The 22,156-nt window shown below is 45.3% G+C and overlaps 1 protein-coding gene across 7 annotated transcripts in view; it reads right to left on the minus strand.

Moving 5' to 3' along the window:
* SNX31 (sorting nexin 31) overlaps positions 1-22,156 on the minus strand; it is an 81,747-nt gene that overhangs the window by 45,198 nt on the left and 14,393 nt on the right. For 5 of the 7 annotated variants that reach the window (XM_086336162.1, XM_086336161.1, XM_086336160.1 and 2 more), the window contains exons 4-5: positions 18,677-18,741; positions 2,841-2,951 (exon numbers count right to left, since the gene is read on the minus strand). In XM_086336162.1, the coding sequence (XP_086192288.1) occupies positions 2,841-2,951; positions 18,677-18,741 (176 nt within the window). The remainder of the gene's footprint in view (positions 1-2,840; positions 2,952-18,676; positions 18,742-22,156) is intronic. The other 2 variants (XM_086336164.1, XM_086336163.1) reach the window with 1 other exon arrangement.

Consider the following 22,156-nt stretch of genomic DNA (forward strand, 5'->3'; position numbering starts at 1 on the left):
TACTTTGTTTTACTTCCAGTGCCAAGGATGTCCATGCCGTGGGTTTGAATTTCTCACTGGCCAGTGTGATGGAAGAAGGGAAGTTCATTTTTCTGAGGTTAAAGTACCTCATTCAACTTATGCTATTAGTTACAAAGGGAAACTGGCCGAAACAGGTGGCATCATGGAACCCTAGGTTTATTCCCTGTGTGTATGCTTAGTCGCTCAGTCGTGTCTGACTCTTGCGACCCCGTGGACTGTAGCGTGCCAGGCTCCTCTGTCCATGGGATTCTCTGGGCAAGAATACTGGAATGGGTAGCCATTTCCTTCTCCAGGGGATCTTCCCCACCCAGGAACTGAACCCAGGTCTCCAGCATTGCAGACAGACTCTTTACCATCTGAGCTACAAGGGCAGCCTTCCAGACTTACTGCCCTACTCAATATTTATTCAGCACTCCCTCTAATATCAGTACCAATACCAATATTGATGAAGAACGATAACCGCCATTGCTGATGGATCACAAGCTATTCCTATAATTACTTAGACATCAACTCAAAAAATTAAATAACTTACCCAGACTCAAACAGCTAGGATGGGGCAGCTCTGTAATTTGAACCTGGGACTTGACCTAACCCCAGAAGATAGGAGACCCCATATTCCCAGCAGCAGCCGACTTCAGCTACAGTTATGTCTAATTTGGCCAGTGAGCCCAGTGTATGGAAAACATGTCAATAATGGTGTCTTCAGGAGGGTGGCTGCTCTCCAGGTCTCTACAGGTCCAACCATTTGCAAATTAGCTTACAACCTGCAGCTGCATCCCTGTCTCAGGTGCCTGGCCCCCGAAGTCTCTGAGTTTGTGTTCCCTACACCAACTGTTACTATCTTCTTCTGTTGTGTCTTTCTCCCACTTTGTTAGTCCTGGGAGGGCAATTTAGGGACCTGTGATTTGTGTTCTGGGGTCTCTCGGTATAAAACCCCTCAAGTATTAAACACCAAGAGCCCTTGATGCATTTTAGAAAGATCATTCTAGAAATCAGTACAGATTAGCCAGACTGGAAGCAGGGAAACTAGTTTGGGGGGCTGCTAGGGGCATGGGGATGGAAAGGAGCAAAGAGGGAGGGTGAATGAATAGCAGAGAGATGGGATGTAGTGGAAGTAGGATTTGGGGGGCTAAGGAGGAGGTGGAGGAGGAACCATAGTAACTTCTCAATGAATGGCTTCAGCAGCTAGGTGGCTGCTGATACCATGCAAACGGGTCACAATCCAGCAGCCAAGAAAAGGCTGTATGTGGTGACTTCAGCTAGGAAGAAAGTTATAAAATTATCATTCTTGAGCAGAGCAAGACCTAGAGAGGGGTATTTCCTAATCTGAGGGTGCAAACAAAAGGGTGCAGGTGAGCTCAAATCTGCAGGCTGGGAAGGGGAGCCAGGATGCAACAGGAAGCGCCCAGGGTCTCAGGGCGAGGCAGGCTCAAGGGCTGGGAGTCCAGCAGGGAGCACGTCCCGTCATCGGCTCAGAAGCCAGCCTCAGAAGCCAGCCGACACCAGGACCCCAGCACAGGGAATTCCCGTCCTTGGAAAGGTCCTAGAAACTTTCTGACCCCCTCCTGTTCATAGCTTCTTATTCTTCATTGAATGTTTCTCTGGAAGGTTAGAATTGGTGAAAGCATTGCAAATGCAACTGGAGGATATAAAATGGAAAACCCCACAAGTGTGCCCTCAAGAAGACAAGCCCTAAGGACGGAGAGGCTGATTTCTCATAAATGCCTGATTCACAGAAAACTGATAATATTGGAATTATTTTTAAATGCTAGGGAGCTGGTCCAGGGTTGCCTCACATCAACCTTGGGAAATTTTGCTCATGGTTTCCAGAGACCCAAACAAGATATGACCGAGGTCAGGCTGGTCTCATGAAATAAGTGGAATGGAGCTTTGTTTGTGCGACTGGACTGGTTTTGTCTGCTCAGGGAATTTTCAAATCCGGTCTCTGTTTGTTTTGGTTTCAGCAGTCTAACTGAACTCTCCCCTCTTTACGTTCCCAGCCTGGAAATACAGTCTCTTCCAAGCCCTCAGCGGACACGCCAGCAACCTCTCCAGTTTGTATGTGCCCAGTTGCCAATTCCTCTGCTATTTCCCGATTACATGCATCTTCTTGACAATTTTGAGATGCCTGATCTTACCTTCCTATTTAAGTTGACAAGCTAAAACTCTCTACAGGAGAGGGACCTGGGAGCCAACCCAGGAGTCCTCTCCACAGCCCAGTAGAGGGAGGAGAGGCCACAGGGGCCAGGCTAGTTACGGCTGCATCTGGAGAAGGAAGAATGCTTTCTGGGTCCCATCCTCTGGGTCCTTAGAGAACTGACTGGAACACAGGTCTGGCCCTGTGGACCCATGATTAGACACGCTGGGCATTGGTTTCAGGGGCTTTCCCTGCATCAGAGAAGGGAGCAGTCTTTCTGCGTTGACAACCCCACTGTCATTCTCTGCCAGAACCTGACATCAGCCCCCCTGGATAGACTCATCTGGGCTCCATCCTCCATCCTCCTCCCAACCATGGACATCCCATAATAAAGGACTTTGAGTTTTTGCAGGAGGCACATCCCTGGCTGAGTTCCAGGGAACCAACACCAGCCCATGGGCGGTGGGGAAAACCGAAGAGATCCCAGAGATTGGCTGTAGCTGAGATTCCTCCATCAGTCACTCAGATAATTTCCCCATCAGTCTCTTATCTCTACAAACGAGTCATCCAGAATAAAATGACAGGTAGGAAACTTCCAGAAGGTAACTGTATCCTAGTCCCTGCCTTCAAACAGAATGATTCCTAAATTGAGGTCTGGGGCTGGAACTTAGATCGAATTTACCTCCAGGACTCTTTCGGCAGTATCTGATGTTAGAATTTCGATTTTAATGCTCCTTCCATCGGGCAGAAGTATATCCAGAGACGCTTTCTTGGTGGCCATGCTGAATGTGTCCTGTAAGCAGAAGGAAGCACAATAAGCTTCGGCGCCCTTCTGTGGGGGGCAGTCGGCTCCCTCTCCGGACCCTCAGGGCACACAGTGTCCAAAGCACATGAAAGCCGAATGCAGAGACTGAGGGGATCGGTTTAAGGGGGTGAGGTGGGAGTGAAGAGGGGGTGGAGAGGAGTCCAGGCAAAGCAATGACGTGCAACTTGAATAATTTCCAGATAAACAAGGCATCCATTCTAGGAAAAAAAGCTTTTGATAAAATTCATCCATGTGACTCTTGGTCATCCCAGATTTTAACTCTCATTTTGAATATTTCCAGGCATCCCTACAAGTTTGTGATAGGTGGTAATTTAAGCTCCTGCTAAACAAAACTCTGAAGTTGCAAATCATGAGGCCCGTGTGGGGAAGCAAGTCTCCATCTGGTTGAATGGCACCAGCTGAGGGCCCACACCCCAGCTCAGCGCAGCCGTGCCTGCACACACGCATTCCAGCCTTCTTCAGGGGACCTGTGTGTGCCAGAGGTGACTGGGAATCCAGGGACCTGTGAACCTCTCGGATAGAGTGTTCTAGAAGGTCAGAGACATGCCAGTGACATGGGAAGCCCATCAGAGCTGAGGGAAGCGTGAGGCTGAGGTTGGTGCTCAGCGAGAGGGACCCCGGGCAGGGCAGGGACAAGGGTCAGTGGCTGACCATGCGGGCCTCCCAGCGCAGCTGCGTCTGGGGGTGGCTGTTCTCAGCACCTCCCAAACCGGTTCCTGTCAGTTCACAGAACTGCTTCCTCTCTGGGAGGCTGATCCTGGTCACAGCCCTTCTCATCCCAGGTTCCACAATGGACTCATGCAGCCATTGTGTGCAATGCATTCACTTCCCTCCTAGGCATTTAGAATGGCACTGGTGATGTGACATCTGTGGGAGAACTGAGAAAAGAGCCACTCAAATCATCTGTGTTCTGAGCCTACTATATAAGCCAGAATATTAGTAGTTAGCAATACAGTGGGAGGGGAAGGCGAGAGGAGGTACCTCTTGAGTGACCAGAAAATTTCCAGCCAGGTCACCTCCTTCCTGGAATCAGTTTGGGGAAAGGAAGATCCAAATGACCGATCAGCAGATTGTTGGGGATCATAGGGCTGGGGTTCAGGTCAGCTGACCACTGAGACCCCTTCCCCTCAACAGGCAGCCCCTTCCCTTCCTTAGTCTTCCTGACCACCCCCTGCAGTTCACAGACATAGCAGATTAGGCACCAGGCTTTGTAGGGAACAGGGGAATCTTGTGACCCCCAAGGACTGTAGCCTGTCAGGCTCCTCTGTCCATGGGATTTCCCAGGCAAGAATACTGGAGCGGGTTGTCATTTCCTTCTCCAGGGGATCTTGCCAACCCAGGGATTGAACCCTTCTCTTATGTCTCCTGCACAGGCAGGTGGGTTCTTCATCAGTGGAGCCTCCAGGGAGGCCCAATCACACTGCCAGGTACCTCAGAAGGCCCATCACCTTAGTGACTGGCTTATTTTTTCCTAATTTTATTATCCAAGGGCAATCCTTGAATAATGGTTAAATTTTAACCACCCCCACCCTGAGCCCACCTACTTACAATGACTAAATGGCTTCGCTTCTGAACCTGAGTACTTTAGAAGAGAAAGGCTGATATTTTCCAAATTCAAAGGGCTGGTCCACAAAACAGTATATGTTTGTGAATGTGTTATATTTATATATACAGTCAACATGCAGAGATAGCATCTTATTTATGAGTAAATATAATATCTGTGTATTTATTACATATAAACCTATTGTTAGATCACAATGTTGATAACTGTGCTCTGTGCTACTTCACATGTAGTAGTTAATGCAATTCTCATACAATTCCATGAGGAATATACACTTATTAAGCCCCCTTTTTAGAGATACTTAAACCCTTATATTCACTGCAGCACTACCTACAATAGCCAAGACATGGAAGCAACCTACATGTTCATGAACAGATGAATGGATAAAGAGATGGTACACACTTACAATGCAACACTACTCAGCCATAAAAGGAATGAAATAATGCCATTTGCAGCAACACAGAAGAACCAGGAGATTATAAAAAGAGACATAAGTCACACAGAGAAAGACAAATACTACAGGATATCACTTACATGTGGAATCTAAAATACAACACAAATGAACATGTCTATGAAACAGAAACAGACTCACAGACATGTGGTTGCCAGGGGAGAGGGCAGCAGAGAGAAGGTGGAAGGAAGGAAGGAGTAGGAGTTGGGGACTAGCAGTAAATGGAGAATGGATAAACAGCAATGTCCTACTGTATAGCACAAGGAAGTACACTCAATATTCTGTGGTAAACCACAATGGAGAAGAATATGAAAAAGATATATATATATATATATATGTATGTATAACTAAGTCACTTTGCTATCTAGTCTACTTCAGTCATTCAGTCATGTTCCACTCTTTGCAACCCCCTGGACTGCAGCACGCCAGGCTTCCCTGTCCATCACCAGCTCTCGGAGCTTGCTCAAACTCATGTCCATCGAGTCAGTGATACCATCCAACCATCTCATCCTCTGTCGGCCCCTTCTCTTCCTGCCTTCAATCTTTCCCAGCATCAGGGTCTTTTCCAATGGGTCAGTTCTTCACATCAATATTGGAGTTTCAGCTTCAGCATCAGTCCTTCCAATGAATATTCAGGACTGATTTCCTTTAGGATGGACTGGTTGGATCTCCTGGCAGTCCAAGGGACTCTCAAGAGTTTTCTCCAACACCACAGTTCAAAAGCATCAATTCTTCGGTGCTCAGCTTTCTCTATAGTCCAACTCTCACATCCATACATGACCACTGGAAAAACCATAGCTTTCACTAGATGGACCATTGTTGGCAAAGTAATGTCTCTGCTTTTTAATATGCTGTCTAGGTTGGTCATAGCTTTTCTTCCAAGGAGCAAGCATCTTTTAATTTCATGGCTGCAGTCACCATCTGCAGTGATTTTGGAGCCCAAGAAAATAAAGTCTGTTACTATTTCCATTGTTTCTCCACCTATTTGCATGAAGTGATGGGACCAGATGCCTTGATCTTAGTTTTCTTAATGTTGAGATTTAAGCCAGCTTTTTCACCCTCCTCTCACTTTCATCAAGAGGCTCTGTAGTTCCTCTTTGCTTTCTTCCATAAGGGTGGTGTCATCTGCATATCTGAGGTTATTGATATTTCTCCCGGCAATCTTGATTCCAGCTTGTACTTCATCCAGCCCAGGATTTTGCATGATGTACTCTGCATATAAGTTAAATAAGCAGGGTGACAATATACAGCCTTGACGTACTCCTTTCCCAATTTGGAAACAGTCTGTTGTTCCATGTCTGGTTCTAACTGTTGCTTCTTGACCTGCGTACAGATTTCTCAGGAGGCAGGTCAGGTGGACTGGTATTCTCACCTCTTTAAGTATTTTTTACAGTTTGTTGTGATCCACACAGTCAAAGTCTTTGGCATTGTCAATAAAGTAGAAGTAGATGTTTTTCTGGAACTCTCTTGCTTTTTCGATGATCCAACAGATGTTGGCAATTTGATCTCTGGTTTCTCTGCCTTTTCTAAATCCAGCTTGAACATCTGGAAGTTCACAGTTCACATACTGTTGAAGCCTGGCTTGGAGAATTTTGAGCATTACTTTACTAGTGTGTGAGATGAGTGCAATTGTGCGGTAGTTTGAGCATTCTTTGGCATTGCCTTTCCTTGGGATTGGAATGAAAACTGACCTTTTCCAGTCCTGTGGCCACTGCTGAGTTTTCCAAATTTGCTGGCATATTGAGTGCAGCACTTTCACAGCATCATCTTTCAGGATTTGAAAGAGCTCCACTGGAATTCCATCACCTCCACTAGCTTCGTTTGTAGTGATGCTTTCTAAGGCCCACTTGACTTCACACTGAAGGATGTCTGGCTCTAGGTCAGTGATCACACCATCGTGGTTATCTGGGTAATGAAGATCTTTTTTGTTTAGTTCTTCTGTGTATTCTTGCCACCTCTTCTTAATATCTTCTGCTTCTGTTAGGTCCATACCATTTCTGTCCTTTATTGTGCCCATCTTTGCATGAAATGTTCCCTTTTTTTGCCTTGAGAACCCCATGAACAGTATGAAAAGGCAAAAGATATGACACTGAAAGATGAACTCCCCAGGTTGGTAGGTGCCCAATATGCTACTGGAGAAGAGTGGAGAAATAACTCATAAAGAATGAAGAGATGGAGCCCAAGCAAAAACAAAGCCCAGTTGTGGGTGTGACTGATGATGAAAGTAAAGTCTGATGCTGTAAAAGCAATGTTGCATAGGAACCTGGGATGTTAGGTCCATGAATCAAGGTAAATTGGAATTGGTCAAACAGGAGATGGCAAGAGTGAACATTGACATTTTAGGAATCAGTGAACTAAAATGGACTGGAATGGGTGAATTTAATTCAGATGACCATTATATCTACTACTGTAGGCAAGAATCCCTTAGAAGAAATGGAGTAGTCCTTATCAGAGAAGGCAATGACACCCCACTCCAGTACTCTTGCCTGGAAAATCCCATGGACGGAGGAGCCTGGGAGGCTGCAGTCCATGGGGTCCCTGAGGGTCGGACATGACTGAGCGACTTCACTTTCACTTTTCACTTTCATGCATTGGAGAAGGAAATGGCAACCCACTCCAGTGTTCTTGCCTGGAGAATCCCAGGGACGGTGGAGTCTGGTGGGCTGCCATCTATGGGGTTGCACAGAGTTGGACACGAATGAAGTGACTTAGCAGCAGCAGCAGCAGCAGCAGCCCTCATAGTCAACAAAAGAGTCCAAAATGCAGTACTTGGGTGCAATCTCAAAAACCACGGAATGATCTCTGTATAACAGGCAAGTTTGGCCTTGGAGTACAAAATGAAGCAGGGCAAATGCTAACAGTTTTGCCAAGAGAATGCACTGGTCATAGCAAACACCCTCTTCCAACAACACAAGAGACGACTCTACACGTGGACATCACCAGATGGTCAATACTGAAATCACATTGATTATACTCTTTGCAGCCAAAGATGGAGAAGCTCTATATAGCCAGCAAAAACAAGACCAGGAGCTGATTGTGGCTCAGATCATGAACTCCTTATTGCCAAATTCAGACTTAAATAGAAGAAAGTAGGGAAAAACACTAGACCATTCAGGTACGACCTAAATAAAATCTCTTACGATTATACAGTGAGAGTGACAGATTCAAGGGATTAGGTCTGATAGACAGACTGCCTGAAGAACTATGGGTGGAGGTTCATGACATTGTACAGGAGGCAGTGATCAAGACCATCTCCAAGAAAAAGAAATGCAAAAAGGCAAAATGGTTGTCTGAGGAGGCATTACAAATAGCTGAGAAAAGAAGGGAAGTGAAAGGCAAAGGAGTAAAGGAGAGATATACCCATTTGAATGCAGAGTTCCAAAGAATAGCAAGGAAAGATAAGAAAGCCTTCCTCAGTGATCAATGCAAAGAAATAGAGGAAAACAATGGAAAGGGAAAGACTAGAGATCTCTTCAAGAACATTAGCGATACCAAAGGAACATTTCATGCAAAGATGGGCACTTTGATATGCAACAGAAATTAATACAACGGTGTCAATCAGCTATAATTCGATAAAATAAAAATTTTAAAGCCCCCTTTTTCAGATGTAGTAAAAGTTCACAAAGGTTAAGTAACTCCCCTCTGGGACATACTGCCATTTGGCAGCAGAGGCAGGACTGAAAGCCAGCTCCGCATGACCCAGGGCCTGGGCTCACATGGGATGGACTTCCTCCTGGCCGGCCCAGGAAGGGTGCTCCTGCGTTGCTCGGGAGTGAATGTTTGTGTCTCTGGTGCCCCATGCCCCCATTTATATGGAGCCCTAACCTCCAGTGTGATGCTGTTACAGATGGGGCCTTTAGGAAGTGACTAGGGTTAAGCACAGAGAAGGCAATGGCAGCCCACTCCAGTACGCTTGCCTGGAGAATCCCATGGACAGAGGAGCCTGGTAGGCTCAAGTCCATGGGGTCAATACGAGTCGGACATGACTGAAAGACTTCACTTTCACTTTTCAGTTTCATACCTTGGAGAAGGAAATGGCAACCCACTCCAGTGTTCTTGCCTGGAGAATCCCATGGACGGCAGAGCCTGGTGGGCTGCAATCTATGGGGTCGCACAGAGTCGGACATGACTGAAACGACGCAGCAGCAGCAGCAACAGGGTTAAGTGAGGTCCTGTCCTCATGATGGGATTAGTGTCCTTGTAAGAAGAGACACCAGACAGCTTGTTCTCTGCACATGTGCACAAAGAAGAAATTTATTTCTCGCAGTTTTTAGAATTTTGGTTCTTTAAGCTACCGGTTACAGCAGTCCGAGCAGACAAATATAAGCATATCAATTATAGCTCTCCTTTCTAAGTGTCTAAGGGGACTTTCTTGGTGGTCCAGTGGTTAAGAATCTGCCTGCCAGTGCAGGGGACATGGATTCGATCCCCAGTCTGAGAAGATTCCACATGCCACATAGCAAGCCCACGCAGCACAACTACTGAGCCTGTGCTCTAGAGCCAGAGAACCTCAACTACTGAAGCCCACACGCCTAGATCCTGTGCTCCGCAACAAGAGAAACCACTGTAATGAGAAGCCCACACATTGCAACTAGAGAGCAGCCCCACTTGCCGCGACTGAGAAAGCCCACATGCAGCAACGAAGACCCAGGGCAGCCAAAAATACACAACTAAATATTGAAAAATAAAAGATCATCATAGTTGTTTTTTTTTAGTGTCTAAGTTTGGATAAATTGGGCTTCCCTGGTAGCTCAGCTGGTAAAGAATCTGCCTGCAGTGCAGGAGACCCTGGTTCGATTCCTGGGTTGGGAAGATCCACTGGAGAAGGGATAGGTTACCTACTCCAGAATTCTGGCCTGGAGAATTCCATGGACTGTATAGTCCATGGGGTCACAAAGAGTCGGACACGACTGAGCGACTTTCACTCCATTTCACTTGGATAAATGACGTGACCATCATGTCACCACTGGAATACCAGCATAAGGTACCACGTCATGTTGCCTCTCCACACACAACAAGTGTCCATCTGCCTGAGTGAATTTGCACACTCATCAATCACCATGTTGGTCACTTTTCAAACAGTCCTGTGGCTTCCCTCTGTCAATACTGGCCTTCACATCAGCAAATGCTGACCCAACCATCTGCCAGGTTTTCCCTTTAAGTGTCCAGCGCTGGGACAACCCACCTCCCGGGAAGCTTTGAGAATCACTCCAAGCCCTTCCTCAGCAGGTCAGGGCCATGGGTTTCCCTCCTCCACAGCACACGCCCTGAGCTCCCCACATACAACCTCAACCACACTTTCTTCATTTCTAACTTCCCAGGGGAATTCTGCCTGATTTCCCAAGTTCCCCTGCAGTTATGATAACTGCTAACAGTAGGGCCCCTGAGACCCCACATTTAGCTGAGTAGTCAAGGCTCAGGGGCTTCTCAGAGCGACTATTGCAAATAGTCCCTTTCCAGGTACACACCTCTGCTTAGGTCTTAGGTTCTTAAAGGTATTTGGCCTAGACTCACAAACATCAGGTGGCTCAGACGGTAAAGCGTCTGCCTGCAATGCGGGGGACCTGGGTTCAATTCCTGGGTCGGGAAGATGCCCTGGAGAAGGAAATGGCAATCCACTCCAGCACTCTTGCCTGGAAAATCCCATGGACGGAGAAGCCTGATAGGCGACAGTACATGGGGTTGCAAAGAGTCAGACACGACTGAGCGACTTCACTTTCACTTTCAAACATCTCTTACCTCAGAGGAAAAACACTCTTAAAATGAATGGAAAGATGCCATTGTCTTTTGATACGATTAAGGGAAAGCCTACCATTAATCTGTTACTTCAGTGCAACTCTTGACTCAAACTATGAGATATCTAAATTATATAAACAGTTAAAATGAAACAAATGCATGCCCATATTAAAGAAAAGTGAGGAAGTAGATTGCATTGGTAGAGTGGGTCAGATCATAGATGGCCCTAAAATCAGACACTTGAGGGTTTTATTAAAAACCTGGTTCTGGACTGGGACATGGGAGGGTAGAAATGGAGTTAGGGAAAGAGGTGTCTGACACTGTAAGTGAAAATGAACTAGAGGAAAGACTGAAGGATGTGGGAGACTTGAGAGAAGTGGGTGGCGGTCATTCAAGCACAAGGTACCAAGGGACTGGGCTAGACTGTGGGATTGAGAAATGCATGATGCACAGAGCAGACTGCCTGGTTCCAAGCCTAGTTCCGCCCTCACTGCGTGGGACCCTGTGGAAATCTGGACAGGCGACTCCCCTCTGTGCTCTGCATTCCTTCAGCTCTAAAGTAAGGCTGGCAGCTCCGGGAGGGCACCCCCTGCAAACACTCAAGCGGCAGCTTTCTTGGTTCATTCTTGTTAGCACAGGAATGAGGAGGTCATTACATACCTTTGATTTGACTTAGTGGCAACAGGTAAGAAATAAAGGGGCCCAGAAAAGATTCAGGAAGATGTTTTCCACACTCATATCCAATCAAGTGCCGAGTCTTGTATATTCACATCTTAGACTGTCTCTTCAATCCATCTACTTCTTTTCATCTTCACCACCTGCCCTTGAGTCCCACCTGATATGTCCTCCCCTCCTTGAAGCCTGCGATGGCCTCCTCACTGGTTACCTTGCTTCCATTCTTGCTCCCCTTGCAAGGCACTCTCCACACAGTAGCCAGAGAATACTTTTTTTCATGCAAAGCTGAAAATGTACTCCTCTAGCTTAAAACTCTCTAATGCCCTTACATTGTTCCAGGGACACTAAAAGAAAAGCACTGTTTTTCTCCACTCCACTCACATCAACACTTCTGACACTGATTACCTGGAGTTAGCACACACCACACAGATTAAGGACCCAGTCCCACAGGACGGCGCCTCCCCCACTTCAGAAGCCAACTGCGAGTCCAGGCCTCCCATACTTCTGATCAACTCCTATAAATCTGGGATTCCTATGACCCCTTACTGGAGTTTGATGATTTCCTAGAATAGCTCATAGAACTCAGGAAAGCTCTTTTCTTACTATAACCCATTTATTGCTAAGGATACAACTCAGGAAGAGCTAAATGGAAGGGATTCGGCACCTCTACATGTTTGCCCACACAGAAGCTCTCCGAACCCTACAGTTCAGGGATTTCTTGGAAGTTTCAGCATGTAGGCGTGACCAATGATTAACTCAGTCCCCAGCCCCTCTACCAAACCCAGAGGCCAGCAGGTGGGGCTCAAAGTTGCAACCCTCCAATTATATGTTTAAAAACAACTAAGCATCTTTTTTTTTTCCTTTAAATGATATCATTTTAAAATGACGTCATTTTTAACTCTAAGAAAAACAGAAGTTGTTCATGAAAGTAAAGGTAACCGTAATCATAAACATTATTTGTTCAGTAGTAAGAAATATTTACCTGTTATAAAGATCAAAGTATTGACTAGGAACTTAATGTTTTTAATGGTGAGATAAAACTAGGGAGAAGAATGGAATGAAAGAAGGTGATACAGAAAGCTGAATCCACATCCCTCATGTATGTGCATGTGTGTGTGTAAAAGTCACTCAGTCATGTCCAGCTCTCTACAACCCTATGGACTGTGGCTTGCCAGACTCCTCTGTCCATGGGATTCTCCAGGCAAGAATACTGGTGTGGGTTGTCATGCCCTCCTCCAGGGGATCTTCCTGACCCAGGGATTGAACCCAGGTCTCTCATTGAGGGCAGATCCTTTACTGTCTGAGCCACCAGGGAATCCTCTCATCCCTCATACAGGGAGTCAATAGATAATACCTACAAACTGAAGAACGGGAGAAAGAGATGAATATTATTAATCTCCAGATATTGAAATATCTGAAGAAAAAGCTAAAAGATTTGAAAGCCATTGCCTCTGGAAAGCAGGAGATGGTTATATTACAATACTTTTTAACACTATTTTACTTTTAAAATTATCAGCACATTTTGTTTGGTTTAAAAAAATGAAAAATTTTAGGACAATATGGTGAAGAGGAGAAATGATAGAATTGAAAAACTTTAATGAGATAAAAGCAAATGCACAATAGATGAAACATTCTGGGTTGGGAGTTGTGATCGAGGAGGCATTTGACTCTATTTGTGATATTTGAATTTTACTTGTATATATATATAATTTATAAAATATAAAAGACATAATAATGCAATTAGAGGAAAAAAGCCAACATGGTGGGTCCAGATTGTACAAAAACAAAACTAAGCCATCTTGATTTAGGGGGGGGGCCAGGAATTGAAACACACAATTCATACTAGTAAACTAAATGCATTTATCTTTAAGAAACCTCTAAATCCTCCATTACCATGGGCTGCCTTTGGAGAAGAGAATGGCGACCCCACTCCAATATTCTTGCCTGGGAAATCCCATGGACAGAGAAGCCTGGCGGGCTACAGTCCATGGGGTCACAAAGAGTGGGACACACCTTAGTGACTGAGCGCACATGGGCTGCCTTAACACATTTTCAAACATTTAAAATGTTTTAATTTTAACACATTTTCAAACATTTAAAATGTTTTAATTTTAACACATTTTCAAACATTTAAAATGTTTTAATTTTAACACATTTTCAAATCAAATTTAATACCCTGAGAAATTGTGTAATATTTCAAAGAAGCTCCATCAGTGGGCTTTATTGATATTCTCCTCTGAGGCCAAAGAATGTCTGGTAGCCATAGCACTTACCCTGATCTTTATTATCCAGAAAATCCATATTTGGATGTGCCAACCTCTAAATTTCCATCACACTTACTAATCAGTCCTAAACATTTCACTACAAGGGAAACAGGAAACATTCTTAAGAGGAAATGGGGAAAGAGTCACAGAGCCCCTAGACCCATGGTAGGCAACACTCCCCAAATACATACATTCCCCTAACTCCCCAAGTACACAAAAGCTACAGCAAATACCTTCTTAGTCTCTTTCTTCTCAAACATGCTGTTCACACTATATAGATTAAGAACCAGGAACATACAGGCCTTAGTTTAAAGACTGGTTTTGCCTTTCAAAAACCCCTTCATCTCAGAGGCAATCGCAGGCCAAAGTTTGGGAGCATGGTAAGTGGGTGGGCAGGAGGGGTCTGGATACAAAACCAGCGGAACCTGGTGAGGGATCGGGCTAGAGGGGGCTGCCACCGCTCTAGAAATACTTCATGACATCAGTAGATCCAGGCTCCCTGGGCTTCCACTTATTAAGATGTGTATCCTTGAGCAAATTACTTAACTGAAAAAGAGGAGCACCACTCTCAACAAGTTGCGAGGGTGAATGAGATACAGCACAGAAGTGTCGGGTCCAGCCCGGATCGAATATCCTGTAGAAGCAGCCCCCTCTGATGACTGTTGCTCCCCCTGAGTAGAGGCTCCTTGGAAGGCTCCTACACGGTCACACGTATTCACATTTCTAACACATTGTGTCCTTGTCCAGAGACAGGAAGGTGTGCATGTACCTGCTGAGTCCTGGAGAGCCAGGCCTGCGAGTGTGTGACTATTGGGTAATAACCACCAGGAAACAGCAGGCCAAGCACTTATTAAAAGCTGTGAAAATATTCGGCGGGGGGAAATGCCTGTATAATATTGAGGTGGGGAGACTTCCCAACCCTTGCTCCCTGGGCTCCTTTGCTGGTCTGGCAGACCCACACATCCCCTGTGCTCATCTCAGTCCTCCTGGCACTCACCAGTCCTCCACGAGCCATCTCACTGCAGGCTTGGCTGGTCGAGTCTCCCCTGCACCGACCACATCTAGTCACTGCTGAGCAATAACGCTGGCCCTGGAAGGTGGTCAGGGGACAGGCTACTCACCCCCAATAATAAGCGGCTACTGCTTCCCTTTTACCAATACCTGTCCTGAGTCTCCCAGACCACTGGATATTAACGTGATTTCCTAGCATTTCCCTGAATGGGAAGAAAAAGCTGGAGTATAATCTTACCTCCCTGCTTACCCCAGAAATCACCCGATGCTAACTTCGAGGTCCTTCTTCAGGTCATTAACCAGGGTGCCCTCTATCGTGTTCCTTGGACACTCATTCACCCTGTGGCAGTGCTTCTGAGCCCTTTTCTCACCAAGTCACATGGAGAAAATAATACTGTTTGTACTAGACACAGGGAAGGTGGGCACGGAGCTGCTGGAGGTGGGTGGGCCCACAAATGCTGCATCAGGGCTGAGAGGATGGAGATCTCGACATATCCCTAATCCTCTCCTGCATCATGACCCTGTATCACAGCACTCGGTCCTGTATAAGAGCACTCAGCCCTGTACCATAGCGTGTAGTCCTGTATCACAGTCTCATTCCTGTGTCACTGGGCTCATTACATCATGGTCTTACATGGTGACTTTTCTGTCTCCACAACAAGACTGGAAACTCCATAATCTGGACAAGATGTGATTTCCTGGTGCCTCCCTCTCCTCTACAGCATTATCAAGTCCTAGCAACCATTCAACACATATTTGTTCCACTATAAACAGTCACAAGGCTTCCCAGGTGGCACTAGTGGTCAAGAACCTGCCTGCCAATGCAGGAGACTTAAGAGATGTGAGTTTGATCCCTGAGTTGGGAAGACCCCCCTGGAGGAGGGCATGGCAACCCACTCCAGTATTCTTGCCTGGAGAATCCCATGGACAGAGGAGCCTGGTGGGCTGCAGACCATAGGTTCACAAAGAGTCAGATGCGACCAAGTCGGATGCAACCAAGGGACTAAACAGCAACATGAACAGCCAAGGGCGGCAGCAGGCAGGGCAGGGGCCTGATGAACACAGAACCACCTTCCTGACTTAGACTTAGTATCCTTTCAAAATCATACTGTAGCCTCTTTTATAAACATCTTCAGGAGTTGTCCTCATTTTGTTTTGGAGGCAAACAGAAAACAAGTGGAAGGAACATCCTCTTTGAAGAAGCTGAAAATGGTCCCAGGCCTGAAACGCTGGGTTTGCAGAGGAGCTGCCAAGCCTGGTGAACACTGGACCTGTGTGGGGAGGAGGGAAGCAGAGGGACAAAGGGGCAGCGGGCAGGACTTAGGCCACATTGACGCTGTCTTAACGCAGCTCCTCAGGAGGCACCAGGAGGGTCTGGGAGCACAAGTCTGGGCCCCTCTGATGGCACCAGGTGTCTGGGGAGAGATGCACAGGCCTGCCGTCTTTGCCCAAAGCAATCTCAGCAGGTGGGGAAGAGGCAAAAGGATTGGTGTTGGTGATGGCAGGAGGACCTCCTAGGTGTCAACATTGGCCAGGTGACATTTATGTGCCTTAGGAGCACTGGCTCACTTCATCCTCCCAACAACCCTCAGAGAAGAGCTACTCTGCTCATTCTAGAGATGGGGAGACTGAGATACAAAGAGACTAAGTAAATGGCCTCAAGCCATGTAAGTTGAAAGTGGGGCAGCCGCCAAACTATGAATCTTGAGCATCTCACTCCGAGCCAGCACTCCCAGCTACTGAGTTAGTCCTGGGGCTGATTCATCAGCAGGAGGGTGGAAGACATGATCTTGAGAAGAGGAACTGTGTGGTTTGGGCTTCATGACAGACACGCCACTCCACCCTGGGGCACAGTGTTAGTGAGAAGGTGCCCAGAAATGAGAGGCAAGATCCAGCAGACAGGTTCCACCAACTCAGCTCTGGCAACTCCCAGCATCATGGGTCAGCAAACAACTGGCTCCGGGAACATAAACTCTTTCAAAATTGAGGGTCTCCTGGGAAGAGCCAGAGGCAAAAATCCCTCAGGAAAGGAGGAAAGAAATGTGACCAAATGTGGGTGAAAAATATATGCCCCCAAAATGATGCCACTGGGCTTCCCTGGTGGCTCATTGGTAAAGAATCCGATGCAGGAGACATGGGTTTGCTCCCTCGTCTGGAAAGATCTCAATTAAAAAAGAAAAAAAGGCAAAATGATGCAACTAAGGAAATGAAGATGATGACTGTTAACCAAAGCAAGACTTCTCTGAACTCAGACCTCAAAGAACAAATAAAGACCTCAACGAGGAGATAAGCAAACAAAAGAGCATAGAAGGAAGCTGGCCAAACTCACGGAAGCAATGGAAGAGAAAAACAAAGCCCCTGCAAAAGTGAGAACTCCATCACAAGAAAAAAGAAGAGATGCTGCCAAATGCAGCTGGGGCAAAAGGCTTCCGCACAGTTAAACAGATAAAAAAAACACTAAGAGCACTAAAACACTCAAAACAAAGACACTCAAAACAAAGCTCCAAAGCGCTGCCACCCTCTGAATAACTTTTAGAAAGCGCTGAAAACAAAAACCACGATGCACACAAAGACAACAGAACCAAGGCTGATTTACCTCTGTGCGTTCACGCAGAATGATTTGCAAGATGCAAATTGTGAAAAGCAAGGTTCAGAAAGTGGGTAGAGTAAGTGCTTATTCATGAGTCAGAAAAGGATATGCCTATGTATGAATGCTCGTATCTGCACAAGTGCGTAGAGGGACACGTGTTAAACTGTAAACAAGTGTCTACGGTGGGAGTGAGGTTGCACGGGTGTGGTGGGAGTGAGGTTGCATGGGTGTGGGCCCAGTCGCATCCAACTCTTTGCGACTGCTGGACTGTAGCCCACCCGGCTCCTCTGTCCACATGGAATTTTCCAGGACTGCGTTGCCATTTCCTCCTCCAGGGGATCTTCCCAACCCAGGGATTGAACCCATGACGCTTGTGTCTTCCGCACTGGCAGGCAGATTCACCACCACTTTGAGGTTACTTTTATCATGTACCGTTTTGTGCTGTTTGAATGTTACCACCATCACCACTGCAACAACAAACTTTTCAAATAGAAGGAAAATATACATGTATGTGTATATACATACACACACACACACACACACCCCCAACATTAAGTATACATGAAAGTACGGGCAGTCATGCAATGGGAGGCTCCAGCGACATTTCTCAGTTGGGTGGACCAGTAAGTTTATCAACACTCTTGAACCACTGAATAAATGCACTTTGTTCCTTTTTTTTTTTTTTTTTTAAACAAATCTGATCAAGGTATCGCTCCTCCCTGAACCAGGGAACCAGTTCAGTAATATCATATCATTGGACGACTTCGGTCCTTTCAAAGCTCTTCCATTCAGTTGAGAACGTACAAGGAGGCATAAAGATGTTCCCAGTGTACCAGCCGAATGGATCCTGCACTAAACAAATGTATCTGGCCAAGCTCCAGCCTCTGGGGGCAAGTGGCCAATGGTTCTTTAGACCACCAAAGGACAGGGAGTTCCTGTCTGTCCTGTGGAGATTGAATTTTCTCCATAATTCATTTACAATAAAGTTCTAAGCAGAGAATACACAAATATAATCTGGCATGGCTATTACTGCTGTCCTGAGGTCTTCACTGTGGAAACTTGGAAGTCCCAGCTACAGAAGCAGGGTCCCAGAGTTGTTATGGGGGCCCTAATAATAATGTATTCTCTTTTCCATGGCTAGTTTTGAGATGTCAGTGCTTATGCAACAGATAAAAGTTATCAACTTAATTAAAATGGGCAAAAGGCCAAGTGATACACTTAATGTTCCATCTAGAATCTAAGCCTCCAAAAGAAGAAAATATTAATAGGAACCATCTTCCTGTGTCCTCCAAATGAATGTATTTTATCTGAATCCAGGCTCTGTAGGGCTGATGGTCAGAAACACACCCATGGAAACATGTTCTGTAGTGAAATCATGACCTTAGTCAAGAAAAGTAAGCTTACCAGCTGCACCAGTTTTAAAAAATCAATGAAGACATCACTTCTCAACATGTTTGGGTCCATGGTTACTGAAAAACAGGGACAGCAAGCCAGGTTAGCACAGGGCTGTGTTGACTGTTCTGTTAAACTGCCCTGTCCTCCAGGGAGCCCTCCAGACCTTGACAGTGCACTGCTGCCTCCTTAAAGGCAATGGAGCCTGTGACTTCTCAAATCCATGAAAACCCACAAGGCCTCCTCCTCCAGGCAGCCTGGACTGACACCGTGAACCCATCACACCAGTCCCAGGTGACTCTTTCCAGGAGTCCTTTTTTACTCATGCACATCCATCACTCAATAGCCATCTTTCTGCCCCTACTAGAAAGACGATGAAGTTGATATGAAGAAAAAATAAGATCTAAAACTGTGGATCTAGACTCCCACTTTAGTGAGATGCTTGGTCATTTGAAAATTTTAAATCAGCCAAGAAACAAGGATGTAGAGGACTTCTTTTCACAATGGGAGCTCTCAAGAGGTTATCAAAAAAAAAAAAAAAAAAAAGCAACAATAAGGCTGCCAGAGATTTAAACTTTCTTCTGTACTTATAAGACATTTACCCCCTTAGATTTAAAGCTCCAGATACCAACACACAGAGCTGTAGCCAGAGTACATGGGGCTGGGACTTGCCCCCCGAGGACCCCACAGTCACACGTGAGGGGCTTCCCTGCAGCTTTCTCAGTTCTTATCTTCCTCCCCATGAGTCCTCTCCCACACTCGAGCTGAACTTATCCACCTTCTAAATCTATATCAAATGTCTTTCTTTTTGTTGCTCTTTTACTGATCTTGTCAAATCACTTCTACCAGCATTCCAAACTAGCACCGACTGAGGTCATTTCTGGTTGTGCTTCCCAAATGATGCCAGGTTTTTCAAAATAAAATAACTAAGACAGAGAGTCTCTGTAAGAACAAAAACTTTTTTCCCTCTCTTTTAAAGAGGTCATTTCACTGCGGGGGTGGGGGTGGGGGGCAAGCTCTTGTCTTATTTTCTGGAATATATGTAACATGTGTGCTAAGTCGCTTCAGTCATGTTCGACTCTGTGTGACCCTATCAACTGTAGCCTGCCAGGCTTCTCTGTCATGGGAGTCTCTAGGCAAGAATACTGGAGTAGGTTGTCAATCCTTTCTCCAGAGGATCTTCCTGACCCAGGGATCGACCCCACGTGGCATATGTCTCCCGCACTGGCAGGCAGGTCCTTTACCACTGGTGTTACCTGGGAAACCCATATGTGGCATGTATGCAAACTAATCATGACAATCAGTACCATGGATCCTTGGGATGGGGAACACTGTTGAAGAAGTGTTCAATAAATTAGTATTTACTGTACAACCGTTAAGTACGGAATACTATGCAAAGCATTTTGCATGTTTTAGCTCACTTAATCTTCACAACAAACCCTGAAGTAAAGAGCATTTCCAGTTTACAGATAAAGACACTGAAGCTCAGAGAAGGTAAGTGTCTTTCCCCAGGTCACACAGCCAGTGAGGTGCAAACCAGGGGCTTGGCTCTGGGTCTGAGCAGAGCCTGTGCCCTCAGTCACATGCCACACTGCACTGTCTCCTTCCTCTACCTTCCAAGGGGATGCGCGGGGCATCCTGATTATGGATAAAGGCCAGGTCTAGAGAAGTGACCCCTGAAGCACAGTAAGCATTTGTGAAAAGGCCAGCTGTTAAAGGAGTATTTCATGAAGATCTGAGAAAGCAAACCAAGAGAGAATGAAATTTCAAAAGATATTACATTTTGAACTTGAAAAAATTTATTTAATATGTCTAAAAAGGGGTACATTCTCCATTACAAAAGATGAATGGAAAATAGATGACTTCTAGAATTTCTATTTGCTATGTTTTTTAAAAAAAAAAATGTGCAACTCTGAAAAATAATGAGGTAAATTTATAATTGCTTCAGATGACCATTATATCTACTACTGTGGGCAAGAATCCTTTAGAAGAAATGGAGTAGCCCTCATAGTCAACTAAAGAGTCTGAAAGGCAGTACTTGGAGGCAATCTCAAAAACAACCAGAATGATCTCTATTTGTTTCCAAGGCAAACCATTCAACTCTAAGTAATTCAAGTCTATGCCCCAATCACTAATGTCAAAGAAGCTGAAGTTGAATGGTTCTATGAAGACCTACACAACCCTTTAGAGCTAACACCAAACAAGATGTCCTTTTTTATCATAGGGGACTGGAATACAAAAGTAGGAAGTCAAGAGATACCTGGAATAATAGGTAAGTTTGGCCTTGGAGTACAAAATGAAGCAGGGCAAAGGCTAACAGAGTTTTGCCAAGAGAACGTGCTGGTCATAGCAAATACCTTCTTCCAACAACACAAGAGATGACTCTAACACATGGACATCACCAGATAGTCAACACTGAAATCAGATTGATTATATTATTTGTAGCCAAAGATGGAGAAACTCTATACAGTCAGCAAAAACAAGACTGGGAGCTGACTGTGGCTCAGATCATGAACTCCTTATTGCCAAATTCAGACTTAAATAGAAGAAAGTAGGGAAAACCACTAGACCATTCAGCTATGACCTAAATCAAATCCCTTATGATTATACAGTGGAAGTGAGAAATAGATTCAAGGGACTAGATCTGATAGAGTGCCTGATCAACTATGGACAGAGGTTCATAACAGGTACAGGAGGCTGTGATTAAAACTACCTCCAAGAAAAAGAAATGCAAAAAGGCAAAATGGTTATCTGAGGAGGCCTTACAAATAGGCCTTCTCAGGTTGTCTGAGAAAAGGAGAGACGTGAAAGGCAAAAGAGAAAAGGAAAGATATACCCATTTGAATGCAGAGTTCCAAAGAATAGCAAGAAGAGATAAGAAAGTCTTCCTCAGTGATCAATGCAAAGAAATAGAGGAAAACAATAAAAGGGGAAAGACTAGAGATCTCTTTAAGAAAATTAGAGATACCAAGGGAACATTTCATGCAAAGATGGGCTCGATAAAGGACAGAAATGGTATGGACCTAACAGAAGCAGAAGATATTAAGAAGAGGTGGCAAGAATACACAGAAGAACTGTACAAAAAAGATCTTCATCTCCCAGATAACCACAATGGTGTGATCACTCACCTAGAGCCAGACATGCTGGAATACGAAGTCAAGTGGGCCTTAGGAAGCATCACTAAGAACAAAGCTAGTGCAGGTGATGGAATTCCAGTTGAGCTTTTTCAAATCCTAAAATATGATGCTGTCAAAGTGTTGCACTCAATATGCCAGCACATCTGGAAAACTCAGCAGTGGCCACAGGACTGGAAAAGGTCAGTTTTCATTCCAATCCCAAAGAAAGGCAATGCCAAAGAATGCTCAAACTTCCGCATAATTGCACGCATCTCAATTGCACTCATAGCAAAGTAATGCTCAAAATTCTCCAAGCGAGGTTTCAACAGCATGTGAACCGTAAACTTCCAGATGTACAGCTGGATTTAGAAAAGGC

The sequence above is a fragment of the Bos grunniens genome, chromosome 14 (assembly GCF_055505025.1).
Source record: "Bos grunniens cultivar Pamir isolate PY7600 chromosome 14, Bosgru_T2T1.0, whole genome shotgun sequence".
Taxonomy (NCBI): Eukaryota; Metazoa; Chordata; class Mammalia; order Artiodactyla; family Bovidae; genus Bos; species Bos grunniens.